Here is a 20688-nt window from a genome sequence, read left to right as displayed (position 1 = left end):
ATCGATCTGCGCATGAGAAGTTAATTCCAGAAGAGACTTTGACAAAAAGCACTTTATGGGAGAACACATCGTTATTCCAGCAGCTTTGCTGGAGTAACCTGCAGACACTGCCCAGCCAGACTCAGGCCAGTTTGGCTTCCTGCCACTTGTGCCAATTTCCTAATGATCTAATAGGAATGTATAATAACCCTCTAAAAAAACAAGTCTTCCTCTCTTTTTCTCTTGTCTTCAAAATGAGATGACATCTAGCAGGTTAAATGTATCCTTAAAGGAAAATGCACCTGAACTGTACGAGGTCTGAAACACTCATCAGGCCCTACTGAATGTCTAGCAAAATTGTTTAAAGCCAACACAGTGCTCAATAAACCTTTGTTAAATAACTAAGCATGGGCCAGGCATGATGGCTCACACCTGTAATCCCAGCACTTTGGGAGGCTGAAGCGGGCGGATCACGAGGTCAGGAGATCCAGACCATCTGGGTCAAAATGGTGAAACCCCGTCTGTACTAAAAATACAAAAATTAGCTGGGCGTGGTGGCACGTGCCTGTAGTCCCAGCTACTGAGGAGGCTGAGGCAGGAGAATCGTTTGAACCTGGGAGGTGGAGGCTGCAGTGAGCTGAGATTGCACCACTACACTTCAGCCTGGGTGACAGAGTGAGACTCCGTCTAAAAAAAAAAACAAAAAACACTAAGCATGTAGTTTCTATATAACTAGAAGCATAGGATATTCTGATCTGCAATCCATCAATCAGTGCCAATTATGCACTTACAGATCTATAGTCAAAAGGCCTAATTTATTGCTATGGACTAAATTGAGTCCCTTTATAAATTTATATGTTGAAGCCTTAACCCCAAAGTGACAGTATGTGTAGATGGGGCCTTTGAAAAGTAATTAAGCCTAGATGAGGTCATAAGGATGGGGCCCTCATGATGGTACTAGTGACCTTATAAGAAAAGCCACTTAGTGGGCTTGCTCCCTTCCCACACACACCGTGTAAGGACACAGTGAGAAGGTGGCTATCTACAAGTCAGGAAGACAGTCCTCAGCAGAACCCTACTGTGCTAACACCCTGATCTCAGACTTCTAGTCTTAATCTATGAGAAAATAAATCTCTGTTATTTAAGGCACTCACTCCTTGTATTTTTGTTATGGTGGTCCAGACTGTATAATACATTCATTTTTTAAAAAATGTACTAAATACTCCCCAAAGTGAGAGGAATTGCTTTGGGTGCTATTTTCAGAAATGTGGAGTAAGATTTGGAGGTGGATAGGGAAAAAAAGACACAAAGAACAACAGGAAGAAAAAATGAGTTTGCTCCTAAGGGGCTCATAGTCTATGTAGTTGGGGGTAAGATTACCTACCAACATAAAGCAGAAATGGTAAACGGTTAAAACACAGGCAAAAGATTAAACCAAGACATAGATGAAAGTTCTGGAAGTACACTAGGAAGTGCGTGTCTTCAGTTGGAAGGGTATAGGAAAGGAATCTCAAAACAGGTGTAACCAAACTGGGCAGACCAGAGAGATGTAACAATGACACTTGCTGACTTTAAAAAGAAAAGAAAAAAAGTCCTATCTGATGACAGGACATCTGTTAGCATAAATTTATTTAAGTGCAAGGTAGAAGCTAAGATTCAGAGTCCAGGAGCTCAAAGTTCTATTTTAATCCTATATAAATTCTTTATTTTCCAAACCTCTTGGTTTTCTAAGCTTTGATTTTGTTAAATTGTAAAAGGGAATAATATCAGTCTTCACTTGTCTGTTGGGGGTGAAAAATGAATGACGATGTGGCACTAGGAGAAAGTGAGACCTACCGTATGACACATTGGGACAGGTCTCTTCCTCCAATGAAGACCTTCTTTTTGGATTCCTCTTTTTGCCCCCAAATCCTCCTATGCCCCCTTCCACTAGTTCTTTCCTGAGGCCCCAACACATTTAGCACGTTCCATTTTGTGGAGAAACTATGTGTACATGTGTTAGGCTAAACAAACAGTATTTATTCAGATTATTTGCTTAAACTAGCATAAAATTATAGACTTCATTTTTAAAGGAATATATTTTAGAAGATTCAATTTTATTTTTACTAACACGTCCCATGAGCTTTATTAATATAAATTGCATCAAATATCTTTTAACATTATTAAAGAGTGTGTAAAGTAAAAATAACTTCTGAAGAAGATGTTTAATATCTTTTCCAAAATGACAGATATAATTAAAAAGCCATCACAGATCTGTGTTTATGATTTTAAGGTTGCTTAAATAGTACTCAGTGCAGCCATCCAATTGCAATATTCCAAGCAAGGCATTCCTCGCTCTTGTCTTCTTATTTCCCCATATTATAAATGTAGGAGACTGAATTAAAAAAATATATATATATATTCTTTGAAGACCTACATAATACCAGGCCCTTGTCACTGTGAAGTATGCAAAAAAATCACCTGTCTTGCTATAATGATGATGTCAGCCTTGGCTGGCATCCCCTTACTCTGCAGGGACGAGAGCAAAAAACAAGATCCAGGGAATAGAATTTATTTATTCATTTACTTATTTTAAGTAAGCCCTGGCTGTGGGAAGGAATTATCATGTCCCATTCAAAGTCATTGGAATATCAGAGAACTTCCACTCAAACTCCTTGGCAATTTTCATGGGCGAGTCTGCGTGTTTGACCTTGAGTGCAGTAGCTCTTATGATCATTCTACGGCTGGAAGCTAAACAGCTGGCTTCACTCTCACAACTTTCCCTTCAATCTTTGATATTTACATTTCAGCAATGACTCTGTTCATAGTCTCTCAGAGCCAAGTTCTCCTCCTTCCTTCTTATACATACACAGTCTCAGGTCTTAGGTGCACCAAGGGGCAAGCAAAGGGTGTATGAGTCAATGACTGTGGGAAGACACAGTGCTAGAGTGACAGAGGTTCCCCCCAAATCCTCCTCACTATCAGAGCAGCAATAGTTTCACCTATTATGATAAGCACTACAGAAAAGACAAAGACGAATTAAAGGTGACCTCCCCATGGTCAGGAGATCGAGATCATCCTGGATAACACAGCGAAACTCCATCGCTACTAAAAATACAAAAATTAGCTGGGCGTGGTGGCGGGCGCCTGTAGTCCCAGCTACTCGGGAGGTTGAGGCAGAAGAATGGCGTGAACCCAGGAGGCGGAGCTTGCAGTGAGCCAAGATGGCACCACTGCACTCCAGCCTGGGCTGCAGAGTGAGACTCCGTCTCAAAAAACAAAAAAAAGAAAAAAGGGTGACCTCCCCACAACCCGCACAGTCTTCAAGGGGTTCCTATCAGTAGAGGACTGTGTCAAGGACACCAGTGACTTGATAATACCAGTTGTGGTGAGGATCAATCCTATGAGAGATGTGGAAATGAAAACCTTGCATCTTCAGAAATGGTTACATCTAGTTGGTTAAGTTCCAGGAAAGCATTTTAAGGCTGGTTGATAACTATTTTTAAAGGATGGAGATGGGAAAAGGCAGAAGGCAGGCAACCAATGATGGCATGGGATAGACAGAGAAACCTCAATATCAATGCCCAGGAGAAGAGTCCTCACTTTGGGCAAGTGTTGTAAAAAGAATGTGTAGGAGAGCTGATGGGAGATAGGAATGGAAACATGTTTTGGGACCAATTTTTGCATGAGCTTGACTGGAAGTACAGACTAGTGGATTTCAAACTTGACTGTGCATAAAAATTTACCCCCCAACTCCCTGCTGTCCCAGGAGCCTTGCAAAAGATGCAAAGTTCCTGTCTCCTTGTGCAGAATTCTGGGGAGGAGTCCAGAACTTTACTTTTTAATGAGGAGTTCACAGTGATTCCAAAGCAGGTGGCCTCTGACACGTTTTGAGAAAACCAAGCTTCTAGAGTCTCATGACTTGCCATCTCTCAGACTCCATAAGTTCTCAAACCAAGAAAGTATGCAAGTATTCCAAAGCCTGAAATGCTGACTTACAGTTGTCCTTTGGTGATTCAAGTTAGGCAAAATTCTCCCTTGCAGATTTTTTATGTGTCTAACTGGGGCTAAGCCCTGGTACAGTTATTTACGACTCAAAGCCCCCACACTGATTTTTGTTCAGCCCTGTCCTCTCCAAATCCTCATTTCACCCTATAACCATGTGAGGTAAGAAACAGTACTTTCATTCAAGTGCCTCTTTCTTTCTTTCTCCCTTTCTTTCTTTCTTTTTTTTTTGAGATGGAGTCTCACTCTGTTGCTCAGGCTGAAGTGCAGTGGCACAATCCCAGCTCACTGCAATCTCCGCTTCCTGGGTTCAAGTGATTCTCCTGCCTCAGCCTCCCGAGTAGCTGGGATTACAGGCATGTGCCACCACATTCAGTTAATTTTTGTATTTTTAGTAGAGATGGAGTTTCACTATGTTAGCCAAGCTGGTCTCGAACTCCTGACCTCAAGTGATCTGCATGCTTCAGCCTCCCAATGTGCTGGGATTACAGGCATGAGCTACTGTGCCCGGCCTCTTTTTTCTTTTTAAATTTTTTTTTTGATAAGATCACGAATGTATTCCTTTTATGAATTACTAGTGACTTATACGATATTATTAGTGAATTCTACAATGTTATATAATATGAATTCTATAATATTATAGAATTAGTGAATTCTACAATATAATAGAATTAATGAATTCTACAGTATAAGAGTATTAGTGAATTCTACAATATTATCATAGATAGTACAAATGAATGCAGATCCATCTGGGCAAAAATAAACTACAAAGAAGGGAAAGATGTAACAGTCATGGCCTGCATGGGACGATCCTGGAGCTGACCACGCTAACGTTTTCAAACTGTTTTACAAAGTCAGATGTGAGAACATATAACAAACTGGTTTGCTCTTATTGTTTGTTTTCATTCTAAGTGTGAGGAAACTGAAGCTAAAAGTAAAGGGAAGAATGCAGAATAGCAGCTGGCTGAGTGTGAACCAGGTCTCACTTTAAATTCTATATTCTTTCCTTAAAATCATTTACTGCCTCATACCAACCCCACTACGTGAAAGACTCTCATATCTAGAATCTTTGAATTTATTTTCAGGTTTACTTTTAAGATTAACTTTATGGCCTGATCACACGGACACACACTCTCTTCTCTGCCACTGTCCATTTTCTTCTAATAGAGAATACAAGGTTATAAACATTTCTTTCTCTGGAGAATGCAGAGTAGTTTAGAAGACCGTACTAATATGGAGTCCACGCTACAGCTGGGTAATTATCATTCCTTTATCCATTAAGAATTATGGCCGGTGCAGTGGCTCACCCCTGTAGTGCCAGCACTTTGGGAGGCCAAGGCAGGTGGATCATGAGGTCAGGAGATCAAGACCATCCTGGCCAACACGGTGAAACCCCGTCTCTACTAAAAATACAAAAAAAAAAAAAAAAAAAAATAGCCGGGCATGGTGGTGGGCGCCTGTAGTCCCAGCTACTCGGGAGGCTGAGGCAGGAGAATGGCGTGAACCCGGCAGGTGGAGCTTGCGGTGAGCCGAGATCGGGCCACTGCACTCCAGCCTGGGTGACAGAGCAAGATCTGGCCTCAAAAAAAAAAAGAATTGTAAGATAACTATGAAAGAAAATGAGGAATAGGCTCCTTTCCTATTTTCTTTCCATCCTTTTATCTCTAAAGGAGGAAGTTTACTGAACCACTGCCAACAATTCACTCAGCCTAATGAAGTGTATAACTAATGGGATTAAATAATCTTAAACCATTATTACAGTAGCCTGATGCTGACATTCATCCAAACTCTGGCAAACATTGAGTGGTGAGTTCATGCTTGACTTAAACAAACTAGGGCAGTGAGAAGGTTCTAGAATAAAGTTTCAGAGGCATTTAACCTGGAAATCTGAGACCCTTCATTCTGGTTAGGGTGAAAGTAAACACTGTCCTATTTCTACACTCTCCAACCAAAATCTTACTAATCCCAGCATTTTCTAGGGATGTCTCTCTGGACCCGTAGCCACAAATGTTTAAACCCTTCATGTTAGTCCCAAAGAAAGTAGTTCTTTGAAGGCCTCATGAAGACTCATGGTTTCCAGTCCCACCTCTGCCGTTAATAAATCGTATAACCTCAGGCAAAACACTCCGCTTTCTTGGGATTTAGCTTTCTCAGCTATAAAATGGCATTATTGAATTTCTAAGGTTCCTACTGGCCTTTAAAAAGCATTCTAATTCCATGACAACAGCAGTTAATACGGTTTGGAGCAGGAACTGGGAAGAAAGGGTTATGTTCAGCTAGGCCTCTTTGTTGTTCTGGGCAATCCACTTACAGGTCTGTGCCTCTCTTTCCTTACCAAGTAAGGGCTGCCTTGGCACCTGCAAGGATGTGGTGAGCAATAACTAAGATGAGCAGAGGGCTGGGGTAGATATTTGGTTGAAACGGCTAAATAATACCACTAGCAAACGAGAATGTAGTAACTATTCATTCCCCCACTGAAAACATTGTTGTATAATAAAGGGTGATAATATGAATGTCTGTTAAAATGAGAGAGGCTTTCCAAAGCATATTCAATCCCCAAAATACCCATTTTGCTCATGAGTTAATTATTCATGCAAAACTTTTTTAGCATTTTTCACTTAGATCATTTATACTTTTTAAAGTTTTACCTAGATATTTTATATTTTTTATTGCTTCTGTATGAGGACACTTTTCTGTTATATTTTCTAAACCTAAAATTGTCATTTTTATTTTCTCAACTTTACTAAACTTTCATTATTCCAATATTTAAAACTTTTCAGGTTCCCTAGAAGAATAATCAATCATTTGTAAATGACTGTATGTACATACAGTCTTAAGATGTTGAGTGGAAAAATCTCCCACTAATACAAATAATATAATGCCATTTATTTAAAATTAAGAAACACTATATGCTAACAACACTACATATTGTTTAAAGAAATGCATAAAATGATAAAAAACACAAATTTAGAATAGTGGCTGTCTCTGGGGGCACATGATCATGGAATAGAACCCAAGGGATTTCTACTGAATTTTTAATGTTTTATTTCTTAAACTGGATAACAGGTACACGGACCTTTATCATTATGCTTCATATCTTTATATACGTTAGAAATGCTGCATAATAAATCGAAATATGTAAATACTACCTAGAGCTTATTTTGCATTATTGCCATTGCTTTTGTTTTTAAATATGAATGCATGAAAAATTTTATTAAATGCCCTTTTAATGAAAAGCATCTATGGAGATTACTAGTTTTTTAAAATTTTGATATATCAATATAGCAAATTATGCTAAAAGATTCCTAATTGGTCTAGCACTGAATATGGAATAACTGGAATGTTTTATTATGTGGTATTCAATTTGCTAATATTTCATTTAGGATTTCTGCATTTATGGAAGTTAGATTATCACGGAATTGTCTTCTGGGGGTAACCTAGGTTAGGTATTATTATTCGGAGCATGCTGGCTTTATAAAATGATTTGGTAAGCTTCTCGTTTTTTGCTAGGCTCTTAAAGTTGAAATAGCACAGAAATCATTTGTTCTTTGGAGATCTGAAAACTTTGATTAGTGAAATTTTCTGGCTCTTTTGCAAGTAGTAGCTTCACATTCCATCTGTCTTTATGAGTTTATTCAAGTTTCTTTCACCTGTATTTTGGATTTGCATAGAACACAGTCTCTCATATAAAATTTTAAATGCAATAATTTTAAAATGTCATCTGTATCTATGCTGACTGTCTTTTTCATTCCTAATTTTCTGTAGTTTTTGTTTCTTTCTTGGTTATCTTAACCAAATGTTTATTTCACTGCTCTTTTCAAAAAATTATCCCCAGATCTAAATATTCCAGTATTTTTCAACGTATCAACAATGTTTTATTTTAATGGATTTCTTTAAGGTTGATTTTCTTGTCCTGTTCTAGTTTTTTAAGTTAATACATATGCACTGTTTCCTGTTGCAATTAATGAGACTAGTATTACTTGGCATTCTATGTTGGCTCCATCCCGTTCTCATTGCTATGCAGTGTTAGCATCATCACTACTTTCTAAGATTGTTTAACCCAAGAGTGTGCTTATGTATTTATTCATTTCTTGTTTTACTATATGGCTACATGTAATTCTGCCAGCCACAGCAGGAACTGTCTACAATTTCCTGTTAGACTTTGATATGATGAATGTTTTTCTAAATCTCCCATGCAGATTTGGACAGAAGATAGAAACTCTTTGTTTGCATAGATCAATGTACATAGATTAAATTAACGTTATCAATCATATTATTTAACTCCTTTTTATGATTTGTCAAAGACTAAAAGCAATGTGTTAAGGTTTTATAAAGAATATGTTTTCACCATTCTTATCTCTTACTTCATCAGTATTTTTAAATTATACATTTCAATATAATGATATTTAATGAAGGAAAGCTCAGGGCTATTCTTCATGGGGAACTGTGACATTTATCAAAAAGTAATGTTCTTCAGACTGCTTGATAGTTTTGTACTGAATGGTACTTTGTCTTCTATGAATGTTGTAGTTAGTAGGTAATTAATATTATCTTATTTTGGTCTGAATTTACTACTACATCTTTGCCCCTTTATTTTTTAACCAGTAGTTTTATTACCTCATTGCTTTTCACCGTTTTATTTGCTATGCATCTCCTGCGCATATTATTTTGATTACTTTATTTGTCTGTTGGAAAATTTCCTTGAATCAACCTTCAGAAAGGATATGCAGGTGACATATATTCTTTTTCAGTGGTTCAAGAATATTTAAAAGGGGCTGTATAGAAAGCAAAGTTTGATATACTGTTATGTAACAAAAGCAAGGTACTAACCAATAGTTAAGGTATGATCTCATTGTGTGTGTGTGTGTGTGTGTGTGTGTATGTAACCACATGTATACAGATGTGTGGTTACATTGGTATACACACTTCCATACCCACAGGTAAACATAATAGAAAAGAAGTGCATGATAAAATGTGAACTATTATATTGAGATGAGAGAATTACATATCTTTCTTCTTCTATTTGCTAATTTTTCTCTAATGGGCATACACTAATGAAAAACTTAGGATTTTAAAAAAGAATTACCACCATAGGAAAAAGGTAAACTAGCAACAGCAAATGGGATTTCCAGCGTTTTCTGTTAGATGTAAAGATAGCCGGACTTGGGAATCAGAGGGCCAGGGTCAAGTATTAGCTCTGACACTCATATTCTATGGAACTGAGCAAGCTGACACTTTCTAAGATTCAGTTTCTTGCTACTGGAAATGAAAGCAAAAATAACTGAAACTATTTCCTAGGATCATTAGAGGGTAATATGATAAAAGAAAAGTGCTTCATAAAAGTTAAAGCACTGAGCAAATGTTAATGTCAATGTCAGTTGTTATTAATATTTTTAACCTTTTTTTTTTTTTTGCCTCTTAAGGCCTCAAATGCTCAAGAAAATACAAGGGCTTATGGCTTTTCATCAGTAGAAGTTTAGCATTTCAGATTCTGTAATACTGGAAAGCATGAGTCAGTTGGTTATCAATTAAAATTTTTTGGGAAAAGGCTATAATTATACCTGATTTTAAATCTGAGTAGTTGGGGGCTGTCAGGATCTTCACATAGAAAGTTTAAGATGGGCCGGGTGTGATGGTTCACACCTGTAATCCCAGCATTTTGGAAGGCCGAGGCAGTGGATCACTTGAGGTCAGGAGTTTGAGACCAGCCTGGCCAACATGGTTAAACCCCATCTCTACGAAAAAATAAAAAAATTAGCCAGGCGTGGTGGTGGGCGCCTTTACTCCCAGCTACTCAGGAGGCTAAGGCAGGAGAATTGCTTGAATCTGGGAGGTGGAGGTTACAGTGAGCCAAAATCATACCACTGCACTCCAGCCTGGGCGACAGAGAGAGACCCTGTCTCAAAAAAAAAAAAAAAAAAAAAAAGAAAAAAGAAGAAAGTTGGACATTGAGTTGCACGTTGCGCCTGGCGGTGCAAGCCTGTAGTCCTAGCTACTTGTGAGGCTGAGGCAGGAAGATCATTTTAGCCCAGGAGTTCAAGTTCAGCCTGGGCAACAACAGCAACACCACATCTCAAAAAAATAAAAATAAAAATAAAAATTAGTTGCTGAATGTTAGCACGGATGTTAGCATGGGCCAAGCAATAAAGTGTAAATTATAAAAGCTGTTCATAGTCTTGGTTTTGTCATTTACTTTGAAAACATCAGAGCCACATTTGTAAAATGAGACTAATAATCTCCCCATTATCTATTTCATAAGGCTCTACTAGGTATGACAGCATGCAACAACAGAAGCTCGGTAGCATTATACAATGTAAGGGGCTGTATGAATGGAAGAGATAACTATTCCCAGTGGGTAACATGCTTAACCTCCCAAGAGAGTGCTTGACAAATTTTTCTCTTTCTTGAACCATTTTTCTCTTTCCCAGGAGAGTTCTGGTAAAATGATGATATAACATCAAGAAGAAAGTGTGTGTGTGTGTGTGCGTGTGTGTGTTGTGTGAGAGAGAAAGAGAGACAAGAGGCACAGACAAACACTCCTTGGAGGTGAGAGAGCAGAGGTAGGCAATTAGAAAAAAAGGAAGAAAGTTCATAAGGATTTTTCAGGTTTAGTCCAAACTCTTGCTTCCTTTTCCAACATCCACATAAAGCACTGGCCATAAGTGCTTTTAAAACATTTTATTAAGAGGAATTGAGTATATAAAAGAACAGCTTTCCTGCAGAAGAACAAAAAACTACCTCTTAATGTAGGCTGACAAGTTAGAATGTTTTAAATGTAGCCATTCGATGACATAAGAGAGCAAAAGGCTGCTAATGGGTTGGTCATGAATGCGCCAAGTTTCAGGTACCTTAAAGTGTTTAGCCTCCTGTGGACTTGGCCTCCTATTTCCAGAAGCCCTTTAGTCATTTGGATTTCAACTCTAGCAAAAATGTCTGTACCACCTTCTGCTGTCGGAGAGTTAGGACCTGGATTCCATCCACTGTGAATAAAAGCACTGGTTTAGGGGAGGATCCTTGGCTGCCACTTCATAAACAGACTTTTGCTGAGAATTTCTGATGCACTTTGTCCCTAGGCTCAGACTCCTTGGTAATGCTAGGAATAAAACAGCAATTCTTTTTCTAAAACTATACTTATGAGTAAGGCTGTCTCTTTATGTGCAGAAGGGTATATAAGCAGGAGGCATTGTTGCTGCCCTTCATAATCATACCGACATAAAAATCTTCAAGCAAAGCATGAACCTCTTCTTTTAATATGTGTCCTTATATTCCTTCCATGACATTTATTTATTTCAGTATTTCCATAGCAACTACAGCCAAGAAATTGCCCCAGATTTAGAGGGTTTCTATAGTGTATCACATTATACTAAAGGGAAAAAAAAGCAATGATAAAAATTCTATTAATCAGATTAAGCACTTATAGTAGTAAATAATTTCATGTATACAAAATATCACAACTGCTTATTCCTTATCTGTGAAGACATGGAAGAAATTAATATCTCCCTTTAATAAATGAGGACACTGAGACTCAGAAGCTAAATGATTTACCCAAGGTCACACCAGGAGAGGTAGAATTAGGATAAATACATTCTATTTATATCACTTCCTAACGAAGTTTTAGTGATCTTTATTTTAATCTGTTTACATATTCAAATCTATAAGAATAACCAAAACTAGGCTTTCAAGAGACATGTCACCAAAGAAGAAAAGCATCTCATTGATTTTGCTAATAATTACACAAACTTAAAATAACTATGACATAATGTGCTTATTAAATTAGTTCAGAAAATATAAATAAACTTCTCCCATAGGGAAGAGATTGCATTTTAACATATAGTTTCATTATTGTTGATGGTTCTGTGAATTAGAAAAATATTTCTAAAGAAATCTAGCAAGGTAACGCAAAAGTCTTCCAGATTAAATTTGATTTGGTAATATAAATCAAAGAATTTATGCTAAAGATGTAATTCAAAATAAAAAATAAAAGTTTTATTAACTATCTATAGGCATGTTATTTACAATTCTAAAAGATTGCAAAACACACAATACTTTTTGACTGGCAAATGGTTTTAAAATGAAGTGTGTAATCTAAATGTAAAACTAAACAGAAAGCTAAAAATGAATACTAACAATGCAAAACTATATGAACATTTGTATTATGTTAATAAATAAAAAATAGAACACAAAATATGTAAAATGATTAAAGAGAATTACAATGCTACAATGAATCAGACTGTTTAATCATAACTACTTAAGCACAAAGATTAAGAACAAACTCAATAAACCACAGGAAAATATTAAAAATCATTGAACCAAAGCTGCAGACATTACTGGTGCATTTTCCCTCAAAATCATGTAAATATTTAATTTTAATAGGATCTTAAGTTGATCAACAACCAATTTAGGCAGAAGCAAATTTAATTTACATTAGACTGGTCTCATTCCTGAACTCAGAGTATTAAACATGGTGGTCCTTACACAAAAATAATTAAGCCACTATCTTGAATATTCTCATTCCATCAATTAAAAAAAGAAAAAAAGACAGGCACACTGACTCATAGCCAAGGGCTAGGTTTGCTCTGGTTTGTATGGAATACCTTTTAGACATCAGTTTTCAACAGTGTAACCAAAGGCAATTTTGCTGGATCACACAGAATATGCTTCCTGTTCTAAGGCTTTTGGTTCCAAGAGAGATGCACAGTTCTAGTATTCTCCTTAATGCAAACTATCTTCAAAGCAAACTTGTTTTATTTCATTTGCCCAGTTTCCTCAACCTCCTTACAGTTCTAGTATGCAGCTTATTGGACATATAAAAGTTCAGAAGAAATTAAAGTTCTGATACATCCATCTGAGGGCTTGAGGGCTGTGCTGAACTCAAATCAATATTGAACAAGGGTCTTTGAGTAAAGCTTAACTGAATTCTGATAAGAATTAAATTACATTTTAGAGTCACCACGAATAGATCTCATTAAAGAAAAACCTTGATTAAATGTTCTTATGAGGGAAAGAAGTAAAAAAAAAAAAATGATTAGAATTTCCATTATTTGAATTCACCCAGTTCTTCCAAGTGTGTGATTAAATATATCCCAGATAGTTTTCCTTGTCATAAGCACAGTACAGTGACAACAAACCAAAGAAGAAGGGGCTGGCATCCTACAGAATCACAGAGACCCATTCTATGCCTGGAATGGAGATAGAAACTTGAGTCCACACACTATAGAAACCTATTATTTAGTCAGATTAGACCTTCTCCAGTTTTGTTACACACTCAGAAAAGCAAGCAAACATGTAAAAATGGGAGGAGTATGTCTGAAAGGTTATAATAATTTCCTAAAGCCCAGTGAATTTCACTGCATATGTAAGGTTCCCACATTCAGAAATATTAAACAGGTCCAGAAACTTCATTAAAGTTAATCCCAGAATAACATTTATTCCACTACTTTTCCTGAAGAGGCCCAGTGTGCTTTACAAGGATTGTCTCATTTCTTCTTCATGAGCCTTTGGGGAAAATAATTGCCATCGTCCCCATTATATAGATGAGGCAACTGATACCTAGAAAGAGTAAATAATTTTCCCAAGGAGGGGAAGCACTAAGTGACGGAACCAAATTCAAATTCATGTCCTTCCCACCCTGTTACATTGTTTCCCAATACTGTCTACATGATTTCTAGCTAACAAGGGTTGAAACAAAACAACCGAAGAAGGCTGCCACAGTAGCATCATTGAAATAGCTAAAATCAACTATGGAGTCAAAAAGGGATAAAAAATAGACACAGGAGCTATAAAAAAACACAGCAGTATGTGTTTACTTGGTGTAAGGACAAGCCTGGGTGCCTCTACACACTCTGCCAACATCACTACCTTAGGGCTCATGGCAATAAATAATTTCATAGACGTGGTGCCAAGCCATTGTGAATGACACCCGGTTTAGTCTGTTTAAAAAGGCAAGGAATTATGTAATGCCTTTCTTTGTTCAATAAAGATTTCAAAGGGTGATATGTGAAATATTCTTATATTCTAAAGAGGTAAGCTTTTGTTTACTAGACTTTCCCTTATGCATAATTGCTCCTTCCAGATCAACGGTACATTACTTTGTTTATCTTTATGTTTAGGAAAATGAAAACCATGTAGCATATGCAAAGAATCTAAGAATGTGGAGTGTGAATAACGGAATGCAGCCTTGGTTCTGACACTAATGATAGGGTCATATGAAGTCGCTTTCCTCCTCTCTATGTCTTGGCATTCTCATTGCTAAAGAGAGTCATTACGTAAATAATTTTAAGAATTTTTTTTCCAACTCTACCACTGTATGGCTTTACATGTGTTTAAGTTACCTTAGGAAAGAAATGATGTTACGTGTATTTCAGTTACCTTTGGAAAGAAAATGACATAAAATTGAACCTAAGACAGATGCAAAGCCATATTTAATCCTACGAAGCCTTAATCTTGATGAACTTTCAGATCTGTGCTACAGACCCCAAGGTTACAACGGGTTAGAGCTGCCAAGTTATAGGAAAATACCAATCAGGACAAAAATGCCTTCAATAAATGTGAACCTTGTAAAGCCAAGTATGACTCCCAATACCTTGGTAAAGAAACCAAGGTGTCTTTTATGTTGAAATCTCTGGGCACTGAGGGACAAACCAGGACTGTTCTGTGGGTTTACATAACAAACAAACAAAAAACACTACTTTTCCCATCAACACGTGTTAAACAAAGATTAAAATCATGCTGAAGGATAGCAAAGAAATTTACATTAGATGAAAAAAGTCTGTGTTTATTAATCAAATTAACAGAGAATAGTTTAATAGGTAGATTAAGTAAGTAGCACTGTAAAACCCTAAGGTAACATGACTGAGAGTTTTTTAGTTACCCAGGTATATTATTAAAATATAGTTTTGTGTTCTGTAATAAAAGAAAACAATGATTAGCTCAGTCAGCATCACTGTTCGTTTCTCTTTAAGGTGCTTTATAATAAACAGTTCCCCTGTTTGCATCATTAAAAACCTGTTGGATAAGAGGGGGAAGAAACATTTTGGTAGATAAAAATTGACTCAAAGGGCCCAGTGTTCTGGAACAGGACTGACAAGTCCAGAGATTCTGTAAAGTTTCCTTGAAAATACTGGGCACTTCAAATGTAGGGTGAGATCTTATAAGAGGTGTGACTCAGCTACTTGGAAAGCTTTCTGATGCTTTAAGAAAGAAAATTTTAGCTTGTACATACATGCTTGAAAGCCACAGGCTGATGATCTTCCCAGCAGACCACTAACTGAATGGCAGTCTCACACTAACACACCTTACTGACCGCATACGAATGGGGGATGTGTAGAAAAAAATTACAATATGCTAATTTACACACACACACACACACACACACACACACCCCACACACATTTTGAAGTCTAGGAAGAAGCAAAGATCTGATGGCTATATTCTATCTGGAGTGACTGGCATTCAGCCACAGAAGACATCTTTGCAAAGCGCTTAAGGAACAAATCTGGAACTTACGATGTAGCAGGGCTCGCAGTATGCTTTCTTTTCCACAGCATAGAACGGCTGTCCTCGGAGCTTGTTGTTGCAGATGATGCAGGTAAAACAATCCACGTGGAAGACCTGATCCATGGCAGTGCATCCTGTACCTTCCCCAACTACGTTTTCTCCACAGCGAGCACAGCGGCCTGGAAAAAAAAAAAGGGTTTGATAAGAACAAACCAAGGAGCACTTCAGTCTTGCTAAAGCCAAAGTGGAGGAGAAAGCAGGTTCATAACATCAGCGGCAACAGAACCACCACTCCTGCCGTCACTACCCCAGTACTACTACCCTGTTACCCCATTACCCCAGCAAGATCAGCAGTACAGCCACCCCTGTCCTCTGCAAGATTGGCATGGTGGCGGCATGGTGGGGATTGTACATTAATCAGTTGAGGAGATTGAGTCTCATAGTCTAAGTTCTTGCAGAAAGGAACAGTAGAACCCGGTCGCTGGCTTTGAGGTCAGTGCTCTGACTCTCATCTCACATACAAGTATAAAAGGAACATGACTCAGGATGTTTGGAGTAGAAGGCACAATCTATAAAACAGTACAGAAGAGCCTTTCTTCTTGGAGATTCTACACATTCAGTTAGAATATAAGATAATTGGGTCCAAACTCAAATTTTAGTTCCTTTTACAAAAGCCCTGATTGTAAAACCTCTGCAGCCAGCTCTCAGTGACAGGCAGATCACAAGGCAGTCCTTTAATTTCTAGATCGCTTTGATGGCTAAAAGGTTCTTTCTCTTATTGAGCCATAGTGCTTCCTCATTCTAACTGCTTACCCCATGGTTCTAGTTCTGTCTTCTGAGACCTTATCTGTCTCTTAGACTTGGCACCCTTTAACACATCAAAATTCAGTGAGCATTGCTTCCAAGTCTGTTATTCCTTTGAACATCCACACATCCTGCAATAGTTTCATATACTGTAGGGTTTTGAGTCTTTCAGGGCCGCGGTTCTCGTTGTTCATGCAGTATTCTGCAAAGTTCCAGCATTCTTAAATTGATTAAAGTGGCGTCTGGCCTACATATGGATATCAGGTTTCAGTTTTTTAAATTTGCAGTAAGCTTTAAATAATAACAATAAAATATAAATTCAGACAAATATTTATGTCAGTGAGAGGCATTATGCTGGTTACCATCCATATCTCTATCTGGCTCCATCATGGGAATCTTGAGCCAGATGTTACGTCCACATCTAGTTTCCCTTCTTAGTCTTTGTTTCTACTAAGTTAAAAAAATTCTGTCTAATAATTATAGAATACTGGGAATGTCAGCCAGAAGCTGTAGGCTTTGATAGATAAGGTATAGCAAATGTAGTGCTTCACATATGTCAGACGTTTTTCTAGGGGCTTTAGATATATTAACTCATTTCATAGTCACAACAATCTATATGAAGGTATTGTTATTATGCCTATTTTACAGATGAGGAAACTGAATCACACAAATGATTAACTAACTTCCAGCCTAAGTAGTCTAACTTCAGCATCTATGCTCTTAACCACTATGCTATATTGCCTATTCCCAGTTCTGTGCATCAGGATTAACATGGATCTGATGTTAGGGAGCATTATGGAGACACTTCTCACTGAAGACTGCTTTCAGCACTCCATCACATTGGATTGACAGCCATTTCACACTCAAACATGGAGGGCTAGATGTTTCAACTTGAGAGAAAAAAAAGGTAAATTTTTTTCTAATTCTCTCCAGTTGCATTTGGCCCTGAAATGTATTTCTTTATATCCTGTTGTGAGATTTGAATGTGACTTTAAATATCACCCAAAATTTACACCTGAAGTTTTTTTCCCTAAGGAATAAGAAATATGAAGGCTGGGTGCGGTGGCTCATGCCTGCAATCCCAGCACTTTGGGAGACCGAGGCGTGCGGATCACCTGAGGTCAGGAGTTCAAGACCAGCCTGGTCAACATGGTGAAACCCCGTCTCTATGAAAAATACAAAAACGAGCTGGGTGTGATGGTGCATGCCTGTAACTACAGCTACTCAGGAGGCTGAGGCAGGAGAATCGCTTGAACCTGGGAGGCAGTGCAGTGAGCTGAGATGGCACCAGTGCACTCCAGCTGGCTGACAGAGCGAGACTTCGTCTCAAACCAGAAAGAAATATGAAGTGCTGGAAAAAGAGTTAAAGTATTGGAAACTAAGCTGTCACCACTACAGTTGATATCATTATAAAGTCTTGATACCACAGTCTTGACATTTGATGAAAAAATTTTGTACAGTATTTGTTTGTGGCAGACTTTAAAAGTTTTTATCCAAGACTGAACTTGTACATGTTTTTATTATGAGATAACATTTTGGACTTTCCTGCCAACAGTAACAGAACTATTTCATATGGTATTATTTTTGTAATTATTCTGAAAAAAAAAAAAAAAAACCACAAAAAAAACTGTGCTGTTTGAAAATTATGCTTAAATTCTAACAGCTTCATGCCACCCTTTGACAACATTTCATTGCAGAAAACGAATTAGGGATTAGGAGTAAATGGATTACCAATCCAAATGATTATTAAAAGCATATTAGATTCCTGTGAAAGCTGTAATTTTACATTTCACATTTGTAAATGCAGGCAGGTCAATACAATTCTTTTTCTATATTACTCTTTCCTTTTCTACATGTTAAGTAGTTTCACTACATAGTACATGAGGGGCTATCAGGGATCTGTGGACCACACTTCCCACCCTCCCCAAAAGTAGTTCTCATTAAATATTAAACTATCGGTAATGGCAGTCTACTAGGCAGCTAAAAGTAGCAATTGTGATTCAGACTGTGATGCCCAAAGTGTAATAGTTGGAATCCAAGAACCTGAGCCTACATGGCTCATAGAGAGTTTGATAGCTACTCATGAGGATCTGGGAGCAAACTTCAATCACTGATTTAGAGGGAACGGCCAGAGCAAAGCCTTAAAGGTCAGGCTGAAAAGATAAGCTTTGAAATGGTCCATCTATTCAACCTCAAGTATCTACTCTTGCCCACGATTATGTTCTGCTTCTGTGTGATATACAAAAATGAATTCGACGATGTCAGTGCCTCTCACGGTCAAGAAAACCTACATGCAATAGTCACATGACAAAGCATGTAACACGTCTTAGAAGAAAGTGCTATGGAATGTGGAAGGAAAACCACACTCACAGGGGCTCAGCAAAGGTTTTGTGGAGAAAGAAGCATTTGAGCCCAAACTTCAAGGATGGAATTTTGACAGGTAAGAGTGGAAGAGGGAAAGATATTCTAGTTTTCCCTCACAGAGAGAATGAGTGACTATGGCTTGGATACCAAAACACTGCAGTGGCTCCATGATGGCATGACACGGCTTTGCCTTCTCAGCTATGAAAACAGATGGACTGTATTCCTAAGGGATGAGCTTCTACTTTATGCTTTGGAGAACATTCCTCCAGAGTGGGTCAGCCTAATATGCTGGTCCCAGACGCCTAGCCAGTTTTGCTGCCTCTCATTATTTTTTCTATTCTTGGGATACATTGGGGACACACTAGCCTTGAGGGTAACCAGTCTGGCCCCTTTAAATCACAAGTACAGAAAAAGAGTGAAGAACAAAAAATAAAAATAGCCCCACACATCAGCAGGACAGAAAAGGTACCCAAATCTTCCCTTTTCACATGAACAAACATTTACAAACTATGTCCTTTCGGGAGAGATTCAGAATGGAGAGAAAGTTACTCAAGCACAGTGTATGCTTGCCTCTAGAGGGACTTACACCACACATTATTAAAAGCACACCACAATCTCAACGCCCATCTTTTAGACAAGTATCTCAGCACTTTTAACAAGAGAAACCAGTAGAATAGTACCAAGCTTCAAGGCATCAGAGCATGAAGGAAACACAGTTGATTAGCTCAGACCCAGGGCTGGTGTAAAGAGCTTGCTGGCAATGCTGAGCGTAGTCAATCAAAAGATCCGATGACAGAGGGCCGGCAGCCGATGGAGAACTTTGTCAGTGAATTAAGATTTCCAAACACAACAAAAAAGGGTGTTTATATATTATTACTTATTTTATATATTGCTTTGTACTGACTCTAGATTCAGACATCAACTCTTCTTATCCTTCACCTCTGCTCTCCCATTTATAGCAACCTCAGCAATGTCTCAGAAATGCCTGCTTTCCACCACACGCCTACTACCTAATAACGCTTCCTTTCAAGGGCTATTGCAATGGCTTCCTGATTGTTCTGATATCTCTGATTTACTTCCTCTTACCAACAGAGAGGCTTTACAGAAGTCTTAATAATGGAGCTAATCTGAAGAGTTAGAATTTTAACAAGTCATTTTTAGGGATGGCATTGGTGAAGAGTGGCATTCCAGGCAAATCTACAGGTTGAACAAGGGAAGCAGAATAGTGTGATATGGGCTTTCAAGTTTGTGTGTGTGTGTGTGTGTGTGTGTGTGTGTGTGAGACAGGATTGCACTTTGTTGCCGAGGCTGGAGTGCAGTAGTGCGATCACGGCTCACTACACCCTTGAACTCCTGGGCTCAAGCGATCCTCCTCCCTCAGCCCTTGCCACCAGTAGCTGGGACTATAGGCACATGCCACCAAGCCCAGCTAATTTTTAAATTTTTCCTGAACAGATAGGTCTTACTGTGCTTCCCAGGCTGATCTCGAGCTCCTGGGCTCATTGCAATCCTCCAACCTTGGCCTCCTGAGGTGCCGGGATTATAGGCATGAACCACTGCACTGGGCTGGGTTGTCATATTTGTTTTTTCTTTTGGTAATGTGAATTTGTTTCTTTCATGATGGCAAAATAAACTTTTTATTTAAAATGTTTTTCCTGTGATTACTACGCAACTGATAAAAATAAGCCACAGACCCTCTTTTGCAAGCAGTGCTTGTTCTGAGGCAGGACCAAAGCTGTCCATAGCCATTTTGGGAGTTGATGCCATGGTGACTGGGGATGCCATACTCCCAAACTTTCCCATTATTCACCATCAAATGTAAAGTATTAAATATGTGCAGACGTCAAGCCAGGTCCCATTTGTCTTCATGTCTTCCTTGCTACTTGAATTATAATAGACATTTTAAGCACAAGCAAAATTAATATTGTACCTTTAAATATGATAATGAACTGAAGCTTTATATGCCAATTGTATGATATATCAGCATTCCCATTAAGCACATTCTTCAATATATCCTGAAAAAAGTCTTGGTTCTAAAAGTTGAATCAATAAGATTATATA

General features: G+C 38.1%; 1 protein-coding gene across 7 annotated transcripts in view; it reads right to left on the bottom strand.

The window, feature by feature from the left end:
* The window catches only part of LPP (LIM domain containing preferred translocation partner in lipoma), a 721973-nt gene that overhangs the window by 104058 nt on the left and 597227 nt on the right, over window positions 1-20688 (bottom strand). For all 7 annotated transcript variants that reach the window (XM_063620511.1, XM_063620512.1, XM_063620510.1 and 4 more), the window contains one exon: window positions 15469-15638. In XM_063620511.1, coding sequence (XP_063476581.1) covers window positions 15469-15638 — 170 coding nt within the window. The remainder of the gene's footprint in view (window positions 1-15468; window positions 15639-20688) is intronic.

This window comes from Symphalangus syndactylus, chromosome 17 (genome assembly GCF_028878055.3).
Source record: "Symphalangus syndactylus isolate Jambi chromosome 17, NHGRI_mSymSyn1-v2.1_pri, whole genome shotgun sequence".
Taxonomy (NCBI): domain Eukaryota; kingdom Metazoa; phylum Chordata; class Mammalia; order Primates; family Hylobatidae; genus Symphalangus; species Symphalangus syndactylus.
This window is presented reverse-complemented; position numbering and strand designations above follow the sequence as displayed.